General features: G+C 45.0%; 1 protein-coding gene across 2 annotated transcripts in view; it reads right to left on the reverse strand.

The window, feature by feature from the left end:
• Window positions 1-23,428, reverse strand: part of LOC120946898 (ephrin type-B receptor 5-like) — a 103,747-nt gene that overhangs the window by 42,073 nt on the left and 38,246 nt on the right. For both annotated transcript variants that reach the window (XM_040361721.1, XM_040361720.1), the window contains exons 4-7: window positions 21,287-21,445; window positions 14,756-15,088; window positions 7,838-7,962; window positions 1,483-1,642 (exon numbers count right to left, since the gene is read on the reverse strand). In XM_040361721.1, coding sequence (XP_040217655.1) covers window positions 1,483-1,642; window positions 7,838-7,962; window positions 14,756-15,088; window positions 21,287-21,445 — 777 coding nt within the window. The remainder of the gene's footprint in view (window positions 1-1,482; window positions 1,643-7,837; window positions 7,963-14,755; window positions 15,089-21,286; window positions 21,446-23,428) is intronic.

A 23,428-nucleotide genomic window follows, 5' to 3' on the forward strand; every position in this document is an offset into this window, starting at 1 on the left:
ACTTCCCCTTTATAGTGCCGTCGTACGTCACCACGCTTTGCTCGAGCATTTTTTATTCACGATCATGTGTAGGCAAGGCAGGCTTGACAAGAATCACGTCGAGAAAAAATTCGTTTTTTCTAGGACATTAAAAACGGTCATGTGTACGCGGCATTAGAGTGCTGGTAAGGGAAAGTAAAGCATCATGGAGGAACTTTAGCCTGTGGAATACTGGAGAAGCTGGGTAGAAGCTTGACTGAAGTATGGTGACCTCTCCCCATGGAATTGGTAGCTGGACCACCCAGTAACTTGAAGCCAGGAGCTTGAATCCCAGGATGCTGATTTGGCTTCAATGTTCCCCATCTTTGGAGGCTGTTAGTACTTTTTGTCCCTCTTCCGTAGTTGGCCACATCACATGGATGTCCTTTGCCCTAACCCTTTCTCCCTGGAGTTAGAATAGAGCTATTAAACAGTAAAAAAAATTGCTTAGAAGAGTGACAGACCCATCTGTACGCATCACTCCACTAAAGCCAAAGACCTGACCCTAAGTGAAACGTTAGGCCGCTGGAGGTTCTTATCTGGTATATGTCGAATTCTGAAGCGTCTGACAGAGGCAGCAACACTGGAAAGGAAGGGATGTAGGAGACACAAACCTCCAGAGAGGTGAGGACCTCTTCTGTTGCAGGGAGCTGACATTTGGATTTTTTTTTTTTTTTTAAAACTAACAGGGTCTCTTTAGGCTAGGTTCACACTGCTGCGAATTCAAAATAGCGGTAAAATCACGATTTTACTGCGATTTTGCGGCTGTTTTTTTGCTGCGAATTTGCCGCGAGTGTTGCCTCGATTGCGGCCGCAATTTCAGGGAATGCCAGTTTTTAAAGCTGAATTTGCATCACACAAGGATCAAACTCAGACAGGACCATTTTCCCCGCAGCTTATATTCGCAACGCATTGATGTAAATGGCACTCATGGAAAACAATGTTATTTTAATGACTTGCGAATTTGAGCAATCGCAACGGCTCAAGTTCGCAAAAAAATTCGCAGCAGTGTGAACCCAGCCTTCATGATAAAAAATTTGGAGAGGTATTGCATGAATCTTCAGAAAAAGCAAATAACATATTGCTATTTCTCTATGTGCATCTGTCAACAATATTCCCACAGAATGGCACTTTGACTTTGAGTGCATAATGTAGTACACTACAGCCTCTGTTTTGATGAACGCTTGCGCTCTTTGCTCAACATCTCTGACTTATTTGGACACGACACACACTGTGTTTGCGTCACGTACGAGAAATACAAGCTGACAGGAGTTCTGATCTCGCAGCCGGTAAATGTCATAGTTGTGTATACATCCCTTGTCGCTGAACTCAGCCTCTTCCGCTAATTGCTTCCCTTGTCTTTGCGTATCACTGAGCTTTCATCTATATAGCAGAGGCCTATAATGAGGAGACGTGCATTATTCAGCAGACTATGGATAACACCAAATGCGTGGGGACACTTACCGCCCAGCAGAGTCTGGAAGTACATGTTCCCGCTGTAGGACCCATAGCCACGCTCCGTCCTGGCTCTGACCTGGAAGGCATAAATCGCTCCGGGGTTGAGACCTCCAACTGTAGCTGTATTTGTTTCACTGATAAGGGACAAAGACTCCCCCTCGTCCGCCTGGAAAGAAGAACCAACAATCACAAAGAACATTGTACTATAGAACATAAGGGAAACTATAGTGGTTTAGGTCAATTTTATTGCATTGTTTAAGTTTATGAAGTTATTACGTTTTTTAAACTGTTGTTTTAACTATATGGCCAAAAGCATATAGACACCTGGCCATCAAACTCGCTATATGTTCAAAGGTTTGTGAATAATTAACCATCAAATATCACTGTATGTCAAAAAGGTTTGTGGACAACCTACCATCACAATCACTATATTGTCAAATGCATGAATACACCCAACCATCACAACCACTATATGCCAAAAGGTTTGTGGACAACCAACCAACACAATCACCATATCGTCAAATGCATAAAGACACCTAACCATCACAGCCATATGCCGAAAGATTTGTGGACAACCTACCATCACAATCACTATATGTTAAAAGGTTTGTGGACACCTCACCATCACAATCACTATATGCCAAAAAGTTTGTGGACACCTGACCATCACAACCACTATATGTTAAAAGTAGGGTTGTCCCGATACCGATATCAGTATCGGTATCGGTACCGATACTGAGCATTTGCGGGAGTACTTGTACTCCCGCAAATGCCCCCGATGCCAGATGCGATACTATCCCCGCTGCCGTCGCCGCCGCAATGCCGCAACACCGCCACCGCCTAGTTAATCAGCGTGCGGGGAACAGCTTTCATTTGAATAGCTGTGTGTTCCCCGCCGCGCCGCGTATAGACACTCCCCCTTGCTCGGGATTGGACGGGTGATCTGTCTATCAAAGTGCAGATCACCCGTTCAATCCCGAGCAAGGGGGAGTGTCTATACGCGGCGGGGAACACACAGCTATTCAAATGAAAGCTGTAATGTTCCCCGCACGCTGATTAACTAGGCGGCGGCATCTAGGTATGGGGAGACATGGCTGCATATGTGGGGGGACATGGCTGCATATGTGGGGGACATGGCTGCATATGTGGGGGACATGGCTGCATCTGTGGGGGACATGGCTGCATCTGTGGGGGACATGGCTGCATCTGTGGGGGACATGGCTGCATATATGGGGGACATGGCTGCATATATGGGGGACATGGTGTGAGGGACATGGCTGCATCTGTGGGGGACATGGCTGCATATATGGGGGACATGGCTGCATCTGTGGGGGACATTGCTGCATCTGTGGGGGACATGGCTGCATCTGTGGGGGACATGGCTGCATCTATGGGGGACATGGCTGCATATATGGGGGACATGGTCGCATCTGTGGGGGACATGGCTGCATCTGTGGGGGACATGGCTGCATTTGGGGACACATTTAAAAAAAAAGTATCGGTATTCGGTATCGGCGAGTACTTGAAAAAAAGTATCGGTACTTGTACTCAGTCCTAAAAAAGTGGTATCGGGACAACCCTAGTTAAAAGGTTTGTGGACACACCTCACCATCACAACCACTTTATGCCAAAAGGTTTGTTGACAACCTACTACCACAATCACTATATTGCCAAACGCATGAAGATGACTAACCATCACAACCAATATATATCCAAAGTTTTGTGGACAACTTACCATCACATCCCATGGACTGCAAATGACTAAGTTGTTTTTCCAGTAAAGGGTGCCATTACTGTACAGCCGGGGTAGGCAACCTTAAGCCTAGTACACACGATCAGAAAATCGTACAAAAAATACTGCTTTCAAATCGATCATATGGTAATCTGATTGTCATTACACAGCCTTCAAGATCCGATCAGGACAGGTTGTGTAAAATTATCCGATGGGACAAGGAGGAAAATGTTTCTCATACAATACCAGATCGTATGATTTTTGTTTAATCAATAGAGTTTTCATCCGAAAATACAATCCAAATATACCTCCCAAATTTCTGAGATGGGAATGGGGGAGACCTATTAGTAAAAGTATGAAGGCATAGGACACACCCCCTGTCACGCCCCCTAAAGGAGAATTGTACAAAAGAAATTGAGCACTAAACTGCTCTACAGATGGCGGGTTGACAAACTCAGGGCAGGATCTACCATTCTCCTGGCCGCAATCTGCTGGTAGTTTCTGATTAATGTGTTGCCGACCCCCGCTGTACAGCATACAAAGACATAATGGACATCTGTGTGCTTTCAGCCTTGTGTCAACAGTTTAGGAATGCTATTTTCTGTTTCAGTATGACTGTGTGCTTCATGGTTGCCTGGTTTTGCGCCAAGTCTCTATCCCCGCTCCAGCCCTACTGGGACATCATTCCTCCCGCTGAGGCCGAACCCTCCGCCATCTTGTTCCCTTCTCCCTGCCATAGGCCTTCACATTACATTCCCAGCCATAGACCTTTACATCCCCAAGGAAGGAATGTCCACACAATAAATAGAACAGCACTTTATCATCTATCTCCCTTTCAGACCCTTCTCTACCCAGGGGCATTAGTACTCACAGGACTGTGCTCTCTCTTGTTACCTCTTGCTAGGAAACTCTCACTGCACAAAATGAGATTACTATAAGAAAAAAGTAATTTAAAACTGCTTGCGGCTTTAATATAATGTCTGGTCCCTGCAATATGGATGAAAATCATTGAGAAAAATAGCACAGACACAGACAGTACACACACCACGTAGCTTTAGCTGCACACTGCAGAGGACACGGGCAGTACACACCAAGTAGCTTTAGCTGCAATCTGCAGAGGACAAAGGCAGTACACACACTACGTAGCTTTAGGTGCAAACGGAGGAGGACACAGGCAGTACACACCACGTAGCTTTAGGTGCAAACTGCAGAGGACACAGGCAGTACACAATACGTAGCTTTAGGTGCAAACTGCAGAGGACAAAGGCAGTACACACACTACGTAGCTTTAGGTGAAAATTGCAGAGGACACGGGCAGTACACACCACGCAGCTTTAGGTGCAAACTACAGGGGACAAAGGCAGTACACACACCACGTAGCTTAATGGTGCACACTGCAGAGGATACAGGCAATACACCATGTGAGAATACTGCAGCTAGCACAATCACCTGCCTGCCAGTAAATTAGGAAGAGCTGATCTAGCTAAACTATACAGTGTATAAATATATATACAACACCTGGGATGTATATATATCCTCTACACACTGTAACATTAACTGACTAGCCTGCCTGCCTGCTCTATCTACCTGCAAAAAATGACACTCTCTCTCTGTCTCTCTCTGTTCTCTCTTAACCACCGCAACACACTACACAAGGCCGACCTGCAGGCGGCCTTTTATAGTGTGGGGCGTGTACTAAATCCCCATAGCCATAATTGGCCAAAGCCACCCTGGCTTTTTTGCAAGCTGTGATTGGCCAAGCATGCGGGTCATAGTGCATGCTTGGCCAATCATCAGCCAGCAATGCACTGCGATGTCGCAGTGAATTATGGGCTGTGAAACGTAACTCGAATTGGGCACGAAAGGCCCAAAGCGTTCGTAATTCAACGAACGATCGAACATACGATGTTCGAGTCGAACTCATACGAAGCTCATCCCTACTCTTAACCCTCTTGTATTTTTATTACATTGTAACTGTTCAGTCTCCTTTTTTATATTGTAAAGCGCTGCGTAAACTGTTGGTGCTATTTAAATCCTGTATAATAATAATAATACAGTTTAAAAAAGCTTAAACTTATTGGAAACAGTCCTTGACTGTGGAGTAGCTTGATCGAATCAAGAGAAACCGTAACCCAATGGTTCTTACGTGGCTCGCGTCATCTCACCATTTAGTCTCGGTTCACACCGGTGTCTTGTTAAAATCTGTTGTGACAGGTGCGATTCTAATGTGAATCAATGCGATATCTGAGGGCATTTGGCATAGCTGGAGATAACATTTGCATTGGATCCACACAGGACCCTTTTTGTGAGCGAATCAGAATCGCAGCTCACATAGATGTGAATGGCTTTCATAGCAAACAATGTTTTTTTTTCAGATGATATGTCAATATGCCTTTCAGATCGGATCTAATCCGCATGGAATTCAATGTGAACCAAGACTTATGCTTGGTTCAACAGAATGGAGTGCCTAGACCTTCGGATATGTAGGCAGCACTAAGGGCAGCACTGAGGGCAGCCTGGGGCAACATCTGCTCTAGGAAAGCTATTTCAGCCTTTTGATGACTCTTTATCTGTCCAACCCAGCAGCTCGAAGTTGTTGAGCGGGGGGGTCCACGGATCAGAGTTGATGAGCGGAGGGGGGGGGGGGGCAGATCAAAATTGTGGAGCGGGGGGGGGGGGGGGTCTGTGGATCGGAGTTGTTGAGCGGGGGGCGTTTGTCGCCAATCACGGGACAGCAGGATTTACCGCGAATCGCGGGACCGCAGAATTTACCACGAATTGTGGGACTGCAGAATTTAACGCAAAATCGCGGGACAATTGGACTGCTCGCGGGACCGCAGGGATTTTCCGCGAATCGCGGGACATTTCCGCAAAATCCGGGACGGTTGGGAGGTATGCCAGTGGGGTTGGGCGGGTGAAGCCAACTTTGCCGGGAGATGACAGTGATTATTGCTAGCTGCTATAGCAGCCACTAGTGATAATCAAAAGAGAATCCGACAGGCTGGTTGATCGATCGATCCACTTGGTTCATTCAGCCTACCAATTAAAGGTTTGAATCTCGGCTGATTCCTGCTGAAACGGCCAAGATTCGAACCGTGTATGGTCGGCCTAAATCCCATTGGTGCAAATGCAGACTACAGCTTGTGTTTTGTCAATTGTCTGCCCTTAATATGAAGAATTAAGACCCCTTTCACACTAGGGCGCTTTTCAGGCGTTTTAGCGCTAAAAATAGCACCTGAAAAGCGCCTCTCATGCCTCCCTGTGTGAAAGTCTGATCGCTTTTACACTGGGGCAAGCAGCATATTTGGGGTGGTGCGGGAGCGCTGTATACACCGCTCCTCCAACGCCCCTGCCCATGAAATGAATGGGCAGAGCTGCTGAAGCGCCTGCAAAGCCGAAAAGTGCCGCTATAACAGCGGTAAAGCACCACTAAAACTAGCGGCGCTTAACCGCTAATGCCCGCCTCGCCTGCACAGTGTGAAAGGGGTCTTAACGTGAAAAAATGCACACCAATCATGGGTGATGTGAAGTTTAAGGCCCAACTCCAGGCAAAATTGCAGTAGGGCTGTGCCCACACTGCGAGGGTTAATCACTTGTTTCTGTTTAGGGGGTTAGAGAACGCAAATATACTTACCTGGTCCTCCAACCCCCCTGTGGTCTTGTGCAGTGCACTGTTCCTAATGTCATCAGGCCCCTAGCCTTGCTCTGGAACTCAGGAACAGTCCACTGCTGGATCGTGGGGGAGCACTGTTCGCTGGTGGAATGGAGGATCGGGTGAATATAGGCCTTCTCCCCTGGAAAAAATGAGCCGTTATAGTGAATTCAGGGTCCTGGCTTTACTATCACTATATCTGGTCTCCCACAGTACACAGAACATGGAAATTAATTTATTTTATTAAATATTAACTGTTAAATATCTTTTCTCATCAACAGTATATAGCAGTCTTGTGACTTCTATTAGTGTCTGGTTAAAGCTTGTAGGAGGAGTTTTCGTTCTCCTCTAACTGTCCTATGAGGCTGACCCTCGGACTGGACAGTGCTGATTGGCCCTTTGCTGACAACGTGCACTCTCCGAAGAAAAAAAAAACACTCTAGCACTACACACCAAACTGAGCATGTGCAGCCTGTCCCCTTCCCTCTATAATATCCATAGATGAGTTGGAGTCAGTGGACGAAGGGGAGGTTTAAAGAAGACAGGCTCAAACAGCATTGTTTACACAATGTGGATGATTAACCCCATTAGGTTCCACAGCGAGTATAACAAGCATGCTTTACTGCATATACAGACTGTTTTTACTGTTGTGGGTTTAGTAACACGTTAACCTTCGCAGTGGAGGCACAGCCACACTGCAAGGGGAAACTTTATTTTTTTTTGCTTTTTTTGCCTGGAGTTGAGCTTTAATTATACAACAGACAAAACAAGATGTAAAGAGTAAATGCTAAAATACCATATGATGCCCCTTTGTAGAGTGCAGCCTTTAGGCAAATGCCTAGTTGGCCCGAGGGGTACACACAGATTTTGTGTTGTAGAGAGGCAGATGTTACTGGTAGCAGATGTCTGTCTGTGTGCTGCGTAAGGTTCATCACAGCCATGGGCTAATGAGTCAGAGAGGCACTTGTAGCAGGTACCTTTTCACGGTAACGCAGCTGATAGTCAAGGACCTTGCCATTCGGTTGTTCCGGTTCGGGCCAGGATAAGGTGATACTCTGAGTCGACCGACTGACTTGGTGTATTATGGGCACAGCAGATGGCACTGGAAGGAAAAAAAAATACATTTAGACCTATAAAAAAAAAACAGGAGGGAGAGAAACAGAGGAACGAGACCTAGAAAGGTACACAAGATAAAAATAATTCAAAGAGGGAGGAAAAAAAAAAAAAAACATTGAGCTGGAACATATTTTTCTGTGTATCACAAAAACAGGGAGAATTCAATAACACAGGCGCGCTGTGCTCCGCGCGGTGACATGTGACCTCGGGGAGGGCGACGCTTGGCCGGAGCTGTCACTTTGAATTTGGGTCACCGCATCACCGCCTCTTGTGAGACCCTCACGTATGATACAGAGAAAGCGTCACAAAGACAAATTCGGTTAGAGTGCAAGGCTTGGGGGAGAGAGAGAGGGGAGGAAGGCACAGCTAAAAGGGAAAAGATCGCAGCAAAAAAAAAAAAAAGGAGAAATGATAAAAAAAATTAAAAAAACTGGAAAAAAATCACTAATACAACTTATAAGCTTTAACATTGTTTCAAAAGTTTTCAATATTGATATGTTAAAAATCACTGCCTTATGAATGTATATTTTTTTTCTACCTTTCTTTCTTTATAATAACTAGGACTAAAAAATGTAATAAAAAATAACTGAAAAAGGAGAAGTACGGTAATAAAAACAATAAAAAAACAAAACAAAAAGACAACCAAATCCCCCTATAAGCTTCAACATCTTGTTTCAAAAGTTTTCAATATTGATCTGTTACAAATCAATGCCTCGGAAATATATCAGGTGTTTTTTTTTTATTTCTTTCTTATAAACAGGGCCAATAAATAAATAAAAATGTAGTTAAAAACAATAAAAAAGATTATAAAAAACACTGAAATCTTCTATAAGCTAACATTTGTTTCAAACGTTAGGTTTACTATTGATTCTATGCCATGGAATGCATATTGGGTTTATTTTAGTAATATTTAAAGCGGTATTAAACCCAAAAGCAAAAAAAAATTATATTGCAGCTTACCAATCCTTAAGCCCTGTACACACGATTGGATATCTGATGGAATCTAATCAAATTGAATTTTTTCGTCAGATATCCGATGAAGCTGACTTTCATCAGTCTTGCCTACACACCATCAGTCAAAAATCCGACCGTGCCAAAACGCGGTGACATAAAACACTACGACGTGCTCAGAAAAATGAAGCTCAATGCTTCCGAGCATGCGTCGACTTGATTCTGAGCATGTGTGGTTTTTTGAGCGATGGAGTTCCACACAGACGATCATTTTTTTTTAGGGTTGTCCCGATAGCACTTTTTTAGGACTGAGTACAAGTACCGATGCTTTTTTTCATGTACTCACCGAGACGGATTAGCAATACATTTTTTCATGTACTCGCCGATACCGATTAGCGATACTTTTTTTTTAAATGTGTCCATGTGTCCCCAAATGCAGCCTTGTCCCCAAATGCAGCCATGTCCCCAAAGAGAAAGCCAAGCCCGCCGCCACCACTGTCGCCTAGTCATATATAGCCCCTCCCCCTTGTCCGGGCACTTTGATAGACAGATCACCCATCCTGGGACGGGTGATCTGTCTATCAATGTGCCCGGACAAGGGGGAGGGGCTATATATGACGAGGCGCGGCGGGGAACACACAGCTATTCAAATGAAAGCTGTAATGTTCCCCACGTCGATCAACTAGACGGCAGCGGTGGGGGGGGGGGGCTTAGCTTTCTCTTTGGGGACTAGACAGCGGTAGCAGCTCTCTCCGCCCGCTCTCTACCCGCTCTTCGCCCCCTCTCCACCCACTCTCCGAAAAAAAAAGTATCGGTGAAGCATCGGAAGCATTTGCGCGAGTACATGTACTCGCGCAAATGCTCAGTATCGGTCCCGATACCGATACTAGTATCGGTATCGGGACAACCCTAGTTTTTTTCTATCGTTTTTTTTTTTATCCATAGGGAAAATTTAAAACACGTTCTATTTTTTTTCACCAATGGAAAACAAACCGATGAGGCCCACACACGATCGGTTTGTCCGATGAAAACGGTTCATCGGTCTGTTTTCATCGGACAAACCAATCGTGTGTACATGGCTTAAGATATGAGAGCTGCATTCGTTCTCTGTTTTAGTCTTTTTTTATATTATTAATTAATGGTGATCCAGCCAATAAGTCTGTGTTTTCAACAGAACAAGCTCTCCTGCAGATCTATCAGTTACAGAGATGAGGCAAATCATTTACCACTGACAGGGGTGGTTGCCATTATCAGTTTTTATTAATTTATTTAAAACCTTTATCTAAACTCTCCTAAAAAAAACAATGAAAAATGTACATATGGCAAAAGTTTGCCAAGGAGATTATAAATAAGGTAATACCCCTCATTCCCCCAGCAGCTGGCGCATTATCTGATGTCCCAGAATGGGGGCGGGCCCTTGACGTCCTCATGTGCAATGTGGATGACATCAAATGCAGCCACTGTGCCCATCAAATGCAGCCACTGTGCCATCAATTGTCACCACTGTGCCATTCCATCAAACGCAGCCACTGTGCCATGCCATCAAACGCAGCCACTGTGCCATGCCATCAAACGCAGCCACTGTGCCATCAATTGTCACCACTGTGCCATGCCATCAAATGCAGTCACTGTGCCATGCTATCAAACGCAGCCACTGTGCCATCAATTGTCACCACTGTGCCATGCCATCAAATGCAGTCACTGTGCCATGCTATCAAACGCAGCCACTGTTCCATGCCATCAAACGCAGCCACTGTGCCAACAATTGTCACCACTGTGCCATGCCATCAAATGCAGCCACTGTGCCATCAATTGTCACCACTGTGCCATGCCATCAAACGCAATCACTGTGCCATGCCATCAAACACAGCCACTGTGCCATCAATTGTCGCCACTGTGCCAATTGTCACCACTGTGCCCTTTAATTGTCACCCCTGTGCCCTTTAATTGTCACCACTGTGCCAATTGATGCCACTGTGCCCTTTAATTGTCGCCACTGTGCCCATTGTTGCCACTGTGCCCTGTAAAATGCCCCTCCCCCGCCCGGCACTTACCTTTCTGGGGGTCAGTCATCCTCCTTCCACGTCCCTCGATGTCTTCTCCCGCCCTTGATGACGCTTCAGCCAATCAGGTTACCGGTAACCAGAAATGGTGAACCTGATTGGCTGAGACGCCTGTCAGTCTTATTCAAGGAACGCACCGCCGGTATGTCCTCCTTTATTTTACAGGGAGAACAGGCAGGGTTCAAAAAGCCTGGGAACAGGGTGCAGAAGATTAACCCTTCCCCAGCCTGGGCTAGCCAACTTCCTAACTAACATGCTGTAGGCAACCTGCCCACAGACAAACAGTTAACCCTTGGAATGGGGGGAGAGACCAACCAATTGTTAACTGCACCCACGGTTTGTAATATGTCCACTCACTTTCTGGGTGGGAAAAACCAAACAACGCCCACTCCATATGTTGTGCCCCCACTAAGACCCTGGCTAAATATCCACAATGAACGCCCTTTTGAACTACTGCTCCTGATTGGGGTGACTGGTCTTGTCTCCGCCCCCTCCTGTAGTTGTCTGTAGTGGGTGGGGCCTGCTGGGCCCCTCCCACAGCTCTACTCTCTGCGCAGACCATTATGTACAGCACAATGATCTGAGTTTGCAAGGGAATTTAGTGCACACAAAGTGGATTTCTATCCTTTGTGGCTATTGAGGAATACATTTACATGAATGTTTTTGTGCCTGGAGTTCAGCTTTATTTATTTCTTTGATATCTGAGTTCATCTTTAAACACCACAATTCCAGTGTCGGCTGCACAGCATCACATTAGTGAGAACATAACACCAACTCTGCCGGGAACCATGAAACTCGCAGCTCCGCTCTGAGAAATTCTCACCCCTCCGCCCAGCCGAGCGAAAATAATGTAGGAATTCTATAATGATGGGAGGATCAGTAGCAAAGCTGGCAAGACAGTAAATAATGTTTATTGTGCCAAGTTCATCTCTGAGAAATGTATTTCATTCATTACCCCCCCTCCCCCCCCCCCCAAAGAAAAAAGTCAAGAAGAAAGGAAGTTATTAACCACTTCAGCCCCGGTCCATTTGGCTGCCAAAAGACCAGGCCGCTTTTTGCAATTCGGCACTGCGTCGATTTAACTGAGAATTGCGCGGTCGTGCGACGTGGCTCCCAAACAAAATTGACGTAATTTTTTCCCCACAAATAGAGCTTTCTTTTGGTGGTATTTGATCACCTCGGCGGTTTTTATTTTTTTGTGCTATAGACAAAAATAGAGCAACAATTTTGAAAAAAAAAGCAATATTTTGTTTGTACTTTTTGCTATAACAAATATGCCCAATTTATTAAAAAAAAAGCAATTTTTATTCTCAGTTTAGGCCGATACGTATTCTTCTACATATTTTTGGTAAAAAAAATCCCAATAAGCGTGTATTGATTGGTTTGCGCTAAAAGTTATAGCGTCTACAGGGGCGGACTGACAACTCATGGGGCCCCCAGGCAATATGAGATAATGGGGCCCCCGGGCAATAGGAGATAATGGGACCGTCGGGCAATAGGAGATTATGGGACCCCCGGGCAATAGGAGAATATGGGGCCATCAGGCAATAGGAGATTATGGGACCCCCGGGTAATAGGAGATTATGGGACCCCCGGGCAATAGGAGATAATGGGGCCCCCGGGCAATAGGAGATAATGGGGCCCCCGGGCAATAGGAGATTATGGGGCCCCCAGGCAATAGATTATGGGGCCACACAGTATACACACACACAGTATACAAACACAGTATAGACACACAATATACACACGCAGTATACATACAGTATACATACACACAGAATACACACACACAACATACTGTCACACTGTGTTTTACTGAGGCTGGCAACCCTGATGGGGCCCCCTAGTGGCATTGGGCCCTCGGGCTGTGGCCGAGTGCTTCTCCTTCTCTCCCTCCAGTGGCTGTTGGCTAAAAAGCTACACAGGGAGAACGGTGATCACAGCTGTACCTCCGGCTGCACCGATCATCCGCGACTGTTCTGTGTATCCTCCTCCTCCAGCCCCCCTCTATGTCCTTCTACCTCGTTCTTCTATGGCTCCCCTCCTGTCCTTCACCCGGCTCTCTGTCCTCCTGATCCAGCCCCCTCCTGTCCTTCACCCGGCTCCCTGTCCTCCTCCTCCACCCTCCTCTCGTCCCCTGCAGCCGGCTTCCCTCCTCTCCTCTCTCACCAGCTGTGGAGATCTGTCAGGATGGAGAGCGGAGGAAGGAAATGGTCATTTACGGGCCCCTACCTTTTCTGATTGGACACAGTGAGCGAGATCGCTCCTGTGTCCTGTAAAAACTGAGAAGATTAACCTGTGTGTTTTCTCTGCTCAGTTTATGAATGGAGAGGAGCCACTGTCTCCTGTCCATTCATCTTCAATGCCGAGAAAGGGATTGGGGAATCAATATCCTCAGTCCCTTTCCATGTCTCAAAGAGGAGATGTCAGGGGTCTGTTTAGACCTCTGATATCTCACCAAAGCCCCCCAACAGAGTTGATTAAAAAACAAAAATGCAAAAAATATTTAAAAATAAAAAAAATTGTAAACAAAAATAATAAAAAATGTAATTGTAAAAAATATATAAAATAAAAAACTACTGACACCACCCCATGCTCTACCAACACTGTCCACTGCCCCAACCCCCTCCCCGAAAAAGATTTGTGAACAACATTTTAATAAAAAATTGAATTGTAAAAAAACAATATGTAAAATTAAAAACTACTGACACCATCCACTGCCCTACTGACACCATCCTCTGCCCTGCTGACACCGTCCTCTGCCCTGCTGACACCGTCCACTGCCCTGCTGACACCGTCCACTGCCCTGCTGACACCGTCCACTGCCCTGCTGACACCGTCCTCTGCCCTACTGACACCGTCCACTGCCCTTCTGACAACATCACCGCCATGTACTCCCCACCCCTTCCCCAGAAGCACTGTTAAAATAAAAAATAAATAAAAAATTATTTAAAGAAAATAATAAATAACAAAATTGTAAAAAATAGAGAAAATAGTAAAAACAAAAAAACTACTGACACACTGTTCTACTGACACTGTCCACTACCCCACCCCAAATCATTGTGAAAAACAAAAAAATAAAAAAGTTAATTGTAAAATAATTTAAAGAATACAATTGTAAAAAAATAATAACACCGTCCACTGCCCTACTGACACCACCCTCCACAAACTACTTACCGCTGTAAGTCATCTCAGGCTCTATTAAACCACATCCCATTTAAGCCATGCCCAATATGTAGCACGGTTTAAGCCACGCCCACCTCTCTGTAATAAGTTTGCCACCTCCATCAAATGAGTTTTTGCAGGTTGGGGTATGCTTCTCCTACCAGCCAATTAGGACAGGAAGCGGGTACTAAGACTAGATTGGCCAGGAGGAGAGGTGACAGGATTGGCCGGGAGGAGAAGGTGGGGAAGCCGTCTGTGACCTGGATGTTGTAACTGCGGGTGGGCGAGCTGGTGTGCAGAGAGCGGGCAAGGTTTGTTTGCTCCCCCCCTAAAAAATGGAGTGCCAGCCACCACTGCTGATGGGGTCATCACTCTGTCAATCTGCTCTCCCCTCCTATCAGCATACTGCCTGTTAGCACCGAAGCAACAATTGGCTTCTTCTTCTTCTTCTGTTTTCAGGGACTGAAAAAGGTTGATACAGATCAAATGCACTGCTTGCATTAAACAATTAATTTAATGGTGTATTAATGAATACAGAATTGCAATAATTGTGTATTTTTATATCTGGCTGGAGTAAAGCTTAATGCAAATAGGACTGACCTGACTGGCTGATGCTGAGGTTCAGAGAGGCGTGTTTTGGCTGTTCAGCACTCATTTCAGACACCTTATTGGTTGACTGCACCTCCATGGTGTAGGCCACGCCTGGTAGGAGCCCAGTGAGATGGACACGTGTTTGGGTGAGTTCTACCTGTCCGGGTCTGAACATCACTCCATTCCCACACCGGAGGCAGCGTCCGCTCATACACTCTTTACATGCCACTGAATACATGACCTCCTTCCGACCTCCCAAGTCCTTAGGAGTCCTCCAGGTCAGGGACACAGATCCAGGACCGGTCACTTCGTAATTCAAATCCCAAGCTGCTGAAGGAGGTCCTGGAACAGAAGGGACAGTTTATATATCAATTTACCAGAAAATGATAGAAATGATCCCAACGTGCTTTTCATATAATTTTTATATTCCCTGATCCCAAATATAAACTGAAAATATAAAACACCTATCTTTAAAATGTACAGCGTGCTTTTAAATAACTTGTGTCTGCCCATTTGCTATCTCATCTAACAGTACCTGAGCATAGAGAACTTTCTGAGATCTTTATTGCTCCCTCCCTCTGGTCACAATTCACTAGAAATCCTGAGATAGCAGCTGTGAAAACTCTGTGTAATCTCTGTCTATATTCATTTTGCCAGGATAATCCCACACCATCACTCCTTTCCTAATTTGCTCCAATAAATAAAAACTTTTTTTATTTAACCAGTTAAGCCCCGGACCAATATGCAGCCTAAAGACCCAAGGTGTTTTTACAGTTCGGGACTGCGTCGCTTTAACAGACAATTGCGCGGTCGTGCGACGTGGCTCCCAAACAAAATTGGCGTCCTTTTTCCCCCCACAAATAGAGCTTTCTTTTGGTGGTATTTGATCACATCTGCGGTTTTTAGTTTTTGCGCTATAAACAAAAATAGAGCGACAATTTTGAAAAAAATGCAATATTTTTTACTTTTTGCTGTAATAAATATCCCCCAAAAACATATATAAAAACATTTTTTTTCCTCAGTTTAGGCCGATACGTATTCTTCTACCTATTTTTAGTAAAAAAAAATCGCAATAAGCGTTTATCGATTGGTTTGCGCAAAATTATTTATAGTGTTTACAAAATAGGGGATAGTTTTATTGCATTTTTATTAATTTTTTTTTTTTACTACTAATGGCGGCGATCAGCAATTTTTTTCGTGACTGCGACATTATGGCGGACACTTCGGACAATTTTGACACATTTTTGGGACCATTGTCATTTTCACAGCAAAAAATGCATTTAAATTGCATTCTTTATTGTGAAAATGACAGTTGCAGTTTGGGAGTTAACCACAGGTGGCGCTGTAGGAGTTAGGGTGCACCTAGTATGTGTTTACAACTGTTTGGGGGTGTGGCTGTAGGAATGACGTCATCGATCGTGTCTTCCCTATAAAGGGAATGACGCGATCGATGCGCCGCCATAGTGAAGGACGGGGAAGCCGTGTTTACACACGGCTCTCCCCGTTCTTCAGCTCCGGGGAGCGATCGCGACGGAGCGGCTATAAACAAATAGCCGCGCCGTGGTCCCGGATCGCTCCCCGAGCGGACCCGACCTCCGCATGTAGCGGGGGGGGTCCCGATCGGACCCCCCACCCGCTAATAGGCGAGGACGTACGTGTACGCCCATGTGCCTGTACGTGCCATATTGTGGACGTATATGTACATGCGGGGGTCGGGAACTGGTTAATTTCTGTTATGGATGGAGCAAGGATCACAAACTCTGCCACTTTAACTTTTTTTTTTTTTTTTTTTTTTTTTTTTTTCTTTTAATCATCTTTTATTTGATTTTAAACAACAAGGAAAACAGAGATTCACGAGTACAATCCAAAGAAAAGAAAAAGGAAAAAGAAACCAAACCCGAGGGGTATTCTTCCAGTTTAACCCCCTTTGATCATATATAACAGTAATATCAATTTAATTACCCATACAAAAAAAAAAAAACATTTCGAAAGAAAAAACCATTTCCCCATCTAATTAATCTTCATTTATAACCAGGGGGAGGAAAAACAAATTACATTTTAAATTTTCTGATCCCTGTTTCTTTCCCCTCCCTCACTCCTCAAAAGTCAGGGCTCTCACCCTGACAGTACCTTTAATATCCCGTTTCGATTCTGTCCCCTTCATGCGGGAAGCCAAAATCCCGCCATGATTGGGACATTTCCCCTGTATCTCCTTGTTTACTTTACTTAACCCCCCCCCACCCGTCCCTAACCCCTCCCCAATACCCATTAAACCCCCCAAAACAAAAAAAAAAAAAAAAACAAAAAAAAAAAAAAAAAAAAAAAAAAAAAAAAAAAAAAAAAAGCAACGCCCCTGCCTGCCTCTCCCCCCGGACCCCGCAGCAGTCATCCCACCTTCAATCTACATCCATCAAGGCTTTCCCCTCCTCCGAATATCTGAATATGTTCCATTCCGCCCACGTTTCCAAGTAGACCCTCCGCTTCTGCCTTGAGGTCCATACTAGGTCCTCCATTCTGTTCAAGTTTTCCACTCTATTAAGCCACATCTTAATAGACTTTAACTTTTTATATTGCTGTTTGAACACTTGATGGGAAGATTTTTCCTTAGTTTCTGTTGCAGTGACAAAAGCAAAATTTCCCCAAAAAAGGACATAGATAGCAATAAACCTCCCTTACAACAATTTTTAGGCTCCATGCACACTGAAGCTAAAAAAAGCTATAAAAAACGCCAGTAGCTTTGCAGGGAGCCTTTCAAAGCTTTTTAGCGTTTTTGCAATAGCTTTAATCAGCTTTTTTCAGTGTAGCTTTTTTTTTTTTTTTTTTACTTTTTTTTTAATGGATAAAAAAATTGTTTTTTAGCGTTTTAACCTGACGAAAAACGGCACTTTGTACGCAAATTTCGGGCGTTCAGAAAAAAGGCAAGAAACTCCAAAGCTCATTAACAGGGCCGATCCTAGGCAGGGTGCCTGGGGTGCTCCGCACCCAGGCGCCGCAGAGGTGGGGGCGCCGAAGCTCCAAAGTGCTCCCCTCCCTCCTCCTTGTCTGTGTCCAGAGGCGGAGCGCATGTAGCGGGTGCTGCGGTTCCCCATCCCGCTTGCTCTCTCCGCTGGCAACTGACAAGAGCGCATACCTCCCGCTGTCCCCCGGAATCTGGGTTGGGTACCGCAGCGGAGCCTAGTACCGGAACACGTTCCGGTACTAGGCTCCACTAACTAATTATGTCGGGTGCGCGTCTTCTGTCTGCCCCACCCCCTCTGCGTGTGTCGGCTCTTCTCCCATAGGTGGTGTGATGAGAGGCTTCTGGGTTGGCCGGAGCTGCTGCCAATCACCCTGTGCACTCCCAGACATGCTCTCCGAGTGCCACCCTCCTAGTAACCAAATATGCCACGTATGCCCCGCCCCCTGTAATGTGCTTCTGCTCCCAGCACGCCTGAGCTACAGGGATCTATTGGACAGGTACTGATCTATTGGGCACATGGGCTAACATAGAGTTCAGTTTGTGGGCTTAAAAAAAAAAAAAAAAAAGCCAAAACGACAATAAACTACAGTTTATCAGCTTCACTGTGCATGGAGCCTAATAGCTGAATGTGTCCCTCTTGAAAAAAAAATTCTCCCTTCCTGTTGTGCACAAATATTTTCACCTGGACAAGAAGAGAGTGACCATCTTTCAAATGCAGACACAGAGAGTGGCAAACAACAAACATAGGCCCGGATTCACAAAGCACTTACGCCGACGTATAACAAGTTACGCCGACGTAAGTGCAAATGTGCTCCGTCATATCTGTGCGCAAGACCCACAAACAGAGATGTGCCTTAAACCAGGCTACACCCCGCCGACGTATCTTGCTTACGCCGGCGTAGAGTGGGCGCACATTTAGGCTGGGAGCATGGTGCCGCTCCCATTGATTAGTCATTTAAATATGCAAATGAGGGAAATACGGCGATTCACGAACCTGCGTGCGCCCGACGCAGGCTACGAAAAGTGCGCGCAAGTTGTACGTCCGGCGTAAAGTTAAGCCCCATAAAGGAGGTGTAACCCAGCAGCAGACATGCAAAGGTCTGCACCAGGGAAAACAAGCCGGCCAAGCCAGCGTATTTTAAGTTGGACGTGTGTCTGGCTGGGCGTAGGTTACGTTCATGGCGTATGCAGTGATCCGGCGTATCTTAGGCAGTTGTTCTGACGTGGTTGTGAGCATGCGCAGGGGGATGCGTCCACGTCATGGCGCATGCGCAGTTCGTTAAACGTACTTGTCTGGCGCTCGGACCATCATTTGCATGGGGTCACGCCTCATTTGCATGGGTTTGCATGGGTCAAGCCCACTTCCACCTACGCCGGCCTGCGCCTTCGAAACCTACACCATGCCGACGCAGCGTTAGGAGCACTGCTTGCTTGCCTCTCTGCGCTGCATCGGCGTGGCGTACGGGGTTTGCGTTACGGCAGCGGAATGTGGGCCCAACTCTTTGTGAATCCGGGCCATAGGCTCTAAATGTTGGTCATTCTTTTTCTAAAATATGCTACAAATGTATACAATGGAGTCCATGGAATATAATCTAGATCAACCAGTGTTCCTTTTGAGCTTGCTACAGGTTCCTTGAGCTTTGGTCAGACTGATTTTTTAAATACATTGGCCACTGTGAAAAACCGCCTGGCACCCAGCCTCCATCAAGATACAGCTGACTCCACTCTGGAACCATCAACCAGGAATTATAGCTGAATATTCCACCCGAGAACTTGATAGCACTAGCTTAGGTGCAAACTGGAACTGCCTTTATTGTAAAATCACACAGCATATATACTACACAAAATCAGGTGTGATCTTGATCACATTTTCCTAAACAATGCACACTGAAAACAGTAATATCATCAGTACATTTAACAGTGCATCTAATGAACAGCTAGCATAAACATAAGCACATAAACATCCCACAATAGTTTGGTAACGAGGTGAAGAGGACACAATACTAGCAGACAGACAGAAACAATAGGTGACTCAATTAACATTAATGTCAATTGGGACACAGCAGCTGCACAGATACAGTCTGCACACTGTTTGCATTCAGGGCTGTGCACCTTTACGGCTGTCAAATTGGGGGCAGTGGATGTGTAAAAGTGACCCTTATATTGGTGGTCAGTGTAGAAGTGACCCCTTACATTGGTGGTCAGTATAGAAGTGACCCCTTACATTGTTGGTCAGTGTAGAAGTGACCCCTTACAGTTTTGGTCAGTGTAGAAGTGGCCCTTACAGTGTTGGTCAGTTTAGAAGTGACCCTAACAGTGTTGGTCAGTGTAGAAGTGACCCTTACATTGTTGGTCAGTGTAGAAGTGACCCTTACATTGTTGGTCAGTGTATAAATGACCCTTACATTGTTGGTCAGTTTAGAAGTGGCCCTTACATTGTTGGTCAGTTTAGAAGTGGCTCTTACATTGTTGGTCAGTGTAGAAGTGACCCTTACATTGTTGGTCAGTTTAGAAGTGGCCCTTACATTGTTGGTCAGTTTAGAAGTGGCCCTTACATTGTTGGTCAGTTTAGAAGTGACCCTTACATTGTTGGTCAGTGTAGAAGTGACCCTTACATTGTTGGTCAGTTTAGAAGTGGCCCTTACAGTGTTGGTCAGTGTAGAAGTGACCCTAACAGTGTTGGTCAGTTTAGAAGTGACCCTTACATTGTTGGTCAGTTTAGAAGTGACCCTTACATTGTTGGTCAGTTTAGAAGTGGCCCTTACAGTGTTGGTCAGTGTAGACGTGACCCTTACATTGTTGGTCAGTTTAGAAGTGGCCCTTACAGTGTTGGTCAGTGTACAAGTGACCCTTACATTGTTGGTCAGTTTAGAAGTGGCCCTTACATTGTTGGTCAGCGTAGAAGTGACCCTTAAATTGTTGGTCAGTTTAGAAGTGGCCCTTACATTGTTGGTCAGTTTAGAAGTGACCCTTACATTGTTGGTCAGTGTAGAAGTGACCCCTTACAGTGTTGGTCAGTGTAGAAGTGACCCCTTACAGTGTTGGTCAGTTTAGAAGTGACCCTTACAGTGTTGGTCAGTGTAGAAGTGACCCTTACATTGTTGGTCAGTGTAGAAGTGAACCCTACATTGGTGGTCGGTGTAGAAGTGACCCTTACATTGGTGGTCAGTGTAAAATGACCCTTGTAGTGTTGGTCAGTGACCCCTTGTATTGGCAGTCAGTGCAGGCAGGAAATCAGTAGATCACTAATCTTTTCAATCTCTTCTGCCTGTGGAAGAACCCTAGGAGGGCACACAGCCCAGGGTGAGGAAGGCTGATCTAGACATTAGGAATATGACAAAGCTACAATAAAGCCCCATACACACTATCTGTTTTCCTGACGGTTTTTCTCTTCAGGTTTACCAAAAGCATCTAATACGAGGTCAAACCTTAAGAGTTTCAATTTGTATGCAATCAGGCAGACCCTTGCACTACATGGTTTTGGTAAACCTGAAGAGAAAAACCTGCAGGAAAACTGATAGTGTGTATGGGGCTTTAGGTTCATGTCATGTTCTGCTGTCCCCTCCTGTAGTGTTACTCACCTGTACAGGGGGAATTGGGGGACTCCTCGGGGGTGCGGTAGAATCCCCTGTTACATCTACAGGTAAACGCCCCTGAGGTTGTAGAGTTGCTGTTACTTGGGCAGGGATGGCAGCCATCTGTGGAGGCATCAGACGGGTTGTATGTCCCGGGCAGGCAAGCTGTAAATAAATAGAATGACATTTAGAATATATTGTAGCCTTTTCAGGAATACGTCTTTCCTGTATCCATGGGATGGTTCTCGCATGAAGAAATTAGATTCCAGAAGATAATCTGCATTGTTCTTTTATCTTTGGAAACAAAATGCGTGAATATAGTTTAGTATATAGTGCTTACCTATGCAAGTCTGGCCATACACTTGTAGATTTTCGAATAAAGATTCATAGGGACATTCTTAGTGCATTTGATGACTGCAAGTTCCTTCTGGTCACATGATAAGCAATGTTATGAAGCTTGGGGTGCCTGTGCAGTTCTTCGCTGTGTTCACAAAATGTCTAACAAGCGCCTTGAGGCGATTCGGTTCGCATTTGTCAGCGCTATACAAGTTACTCAGGGCCAGATTCACAGAGAGAGTACGCCGGCGTATCCACTGATACGCCGGCGTACTTTCAAATTTCCTGCGTCGTATCGTTGTTTTGAATCCTCAAAACAAGATACAATGGCTTCTGGGTTAGATCCGACAGGTGTACGTCTTCGTACGCCTTCGGATCTAAGATGCAATACTTCGGCGTCTTCTGGGTGGCGTTTTCCACGTTGGGTATGCAAATTAGCGATTTACGGCGATCCACGAACGTACGCGCGGCCGTCGCATTTTCTAACGTCGTCTGTAGTCGGCTTTTTCCGGCGTATAGTTAAAGCTGGTATTTTGTGGCGTATAGATAGAATTGCCATGTTAAGTAAGGCCGTCGTTCCCGCGTCGAAATTTGAATTTTTTTTTTTTTGCGTAAGTCGTCCGTGAATAGGGATGGACGTAACTCATTTCTAAGTTCAAAAAATTACATCGTTGCGACGTCATTTCACGCAAAGCACGGCGGGAAATTTCTGGACGACGCATGCGCATTTCATTCGGCGCGGGGACGCGCTTCATTTAAATGAAACCCGCCCCTAACCCGCCCAATTTGAAATCAGCCGCCAGAAATACACTACGCCGCCGTAACTTACAGCGCGAACTCGCTGAGGATTCGAAAATGCGCCAGGTAAGGTACGGCAGCGTAGCGTATCTCTGATACGCTGCGCAGAACTAAATGTATGTGGATCTGGCCCTTACACTCTAACGCAGATCAGCCACTGCTACAGCGTCTTACCTCGTGACTTGCTACAAAGTTACAATGTGCAGTCTAATCACTGGGGTGGGGGGGGACTGCCTGCGGAAGACGGATGGCATCATCTTAGCCTAGGAAAAGTAACTAGACTGGAGGGGTCAAGGATGGCATTTTACTAGACATGTGCAGTTTGTTTCGTTCCGAATTGAAATTCGGACAAATTTAAGTTTTTTGGAAATTCTGGCGTATTCGAATTTCCAAATTATGTTGGCCATACATGGATAGAAAATCGTTTGACTTTCGAAACTTTAGTGGGCAAATTTTGATTCTCGAAATGCACATTTTATGCCAAGAAAAACAAACAACATATCTGAGTTTTTGCGCTAAAACAAAAGTTTTTTTAAACAATAGCAGTGGAATCATTCGGAAAAAGTTTGAACAAATCTGCAGTGCATGTGCCTGTTAATATTGAACCCCAGATTGTGTAATCGTTTGATGAAAATTTGACAGTTTTTGTGGTTATATGTCGATAATTGGGTGACATCCATTGATACAATGATGGCGTTATCTCATGCACTTTTGACAGATTTTGTCTTTGTCAAAGTATTTTATTGAATGAATATGTTAATCCAAGTACAAATCTTGTGTTATACATGTTGTAATAAGTTATCCAACTTACAACAGGTTTGAAAAAAAAAACGTCATGGTCCACTATATATGTACAGATGAGTAAATTATATAAACTCAACAGAAAAAAGAAAAGTAAATAAATCATTACATCAAGATATTCATGACTGTAGTTGGAAATACTATTTATCATATAAATTATTTTACTTGGACCTGGAATATTGAAGTATAATTATGTAAAGCAGTACTTTATTA

Source organism: Rana temporaria, chromosome 8, assembly GCF_905171775.1.
Source record: "Rana temporaria chromosome 8, aRanTem1.1, whole genome shotgun sequence".
NCBI classification, from domain to species: domain Eukaryota; kingdom Metazoa; phylum Chordata; class Amphibia; order Anura; family Ranidae; genus Rana; species Rana temporaria.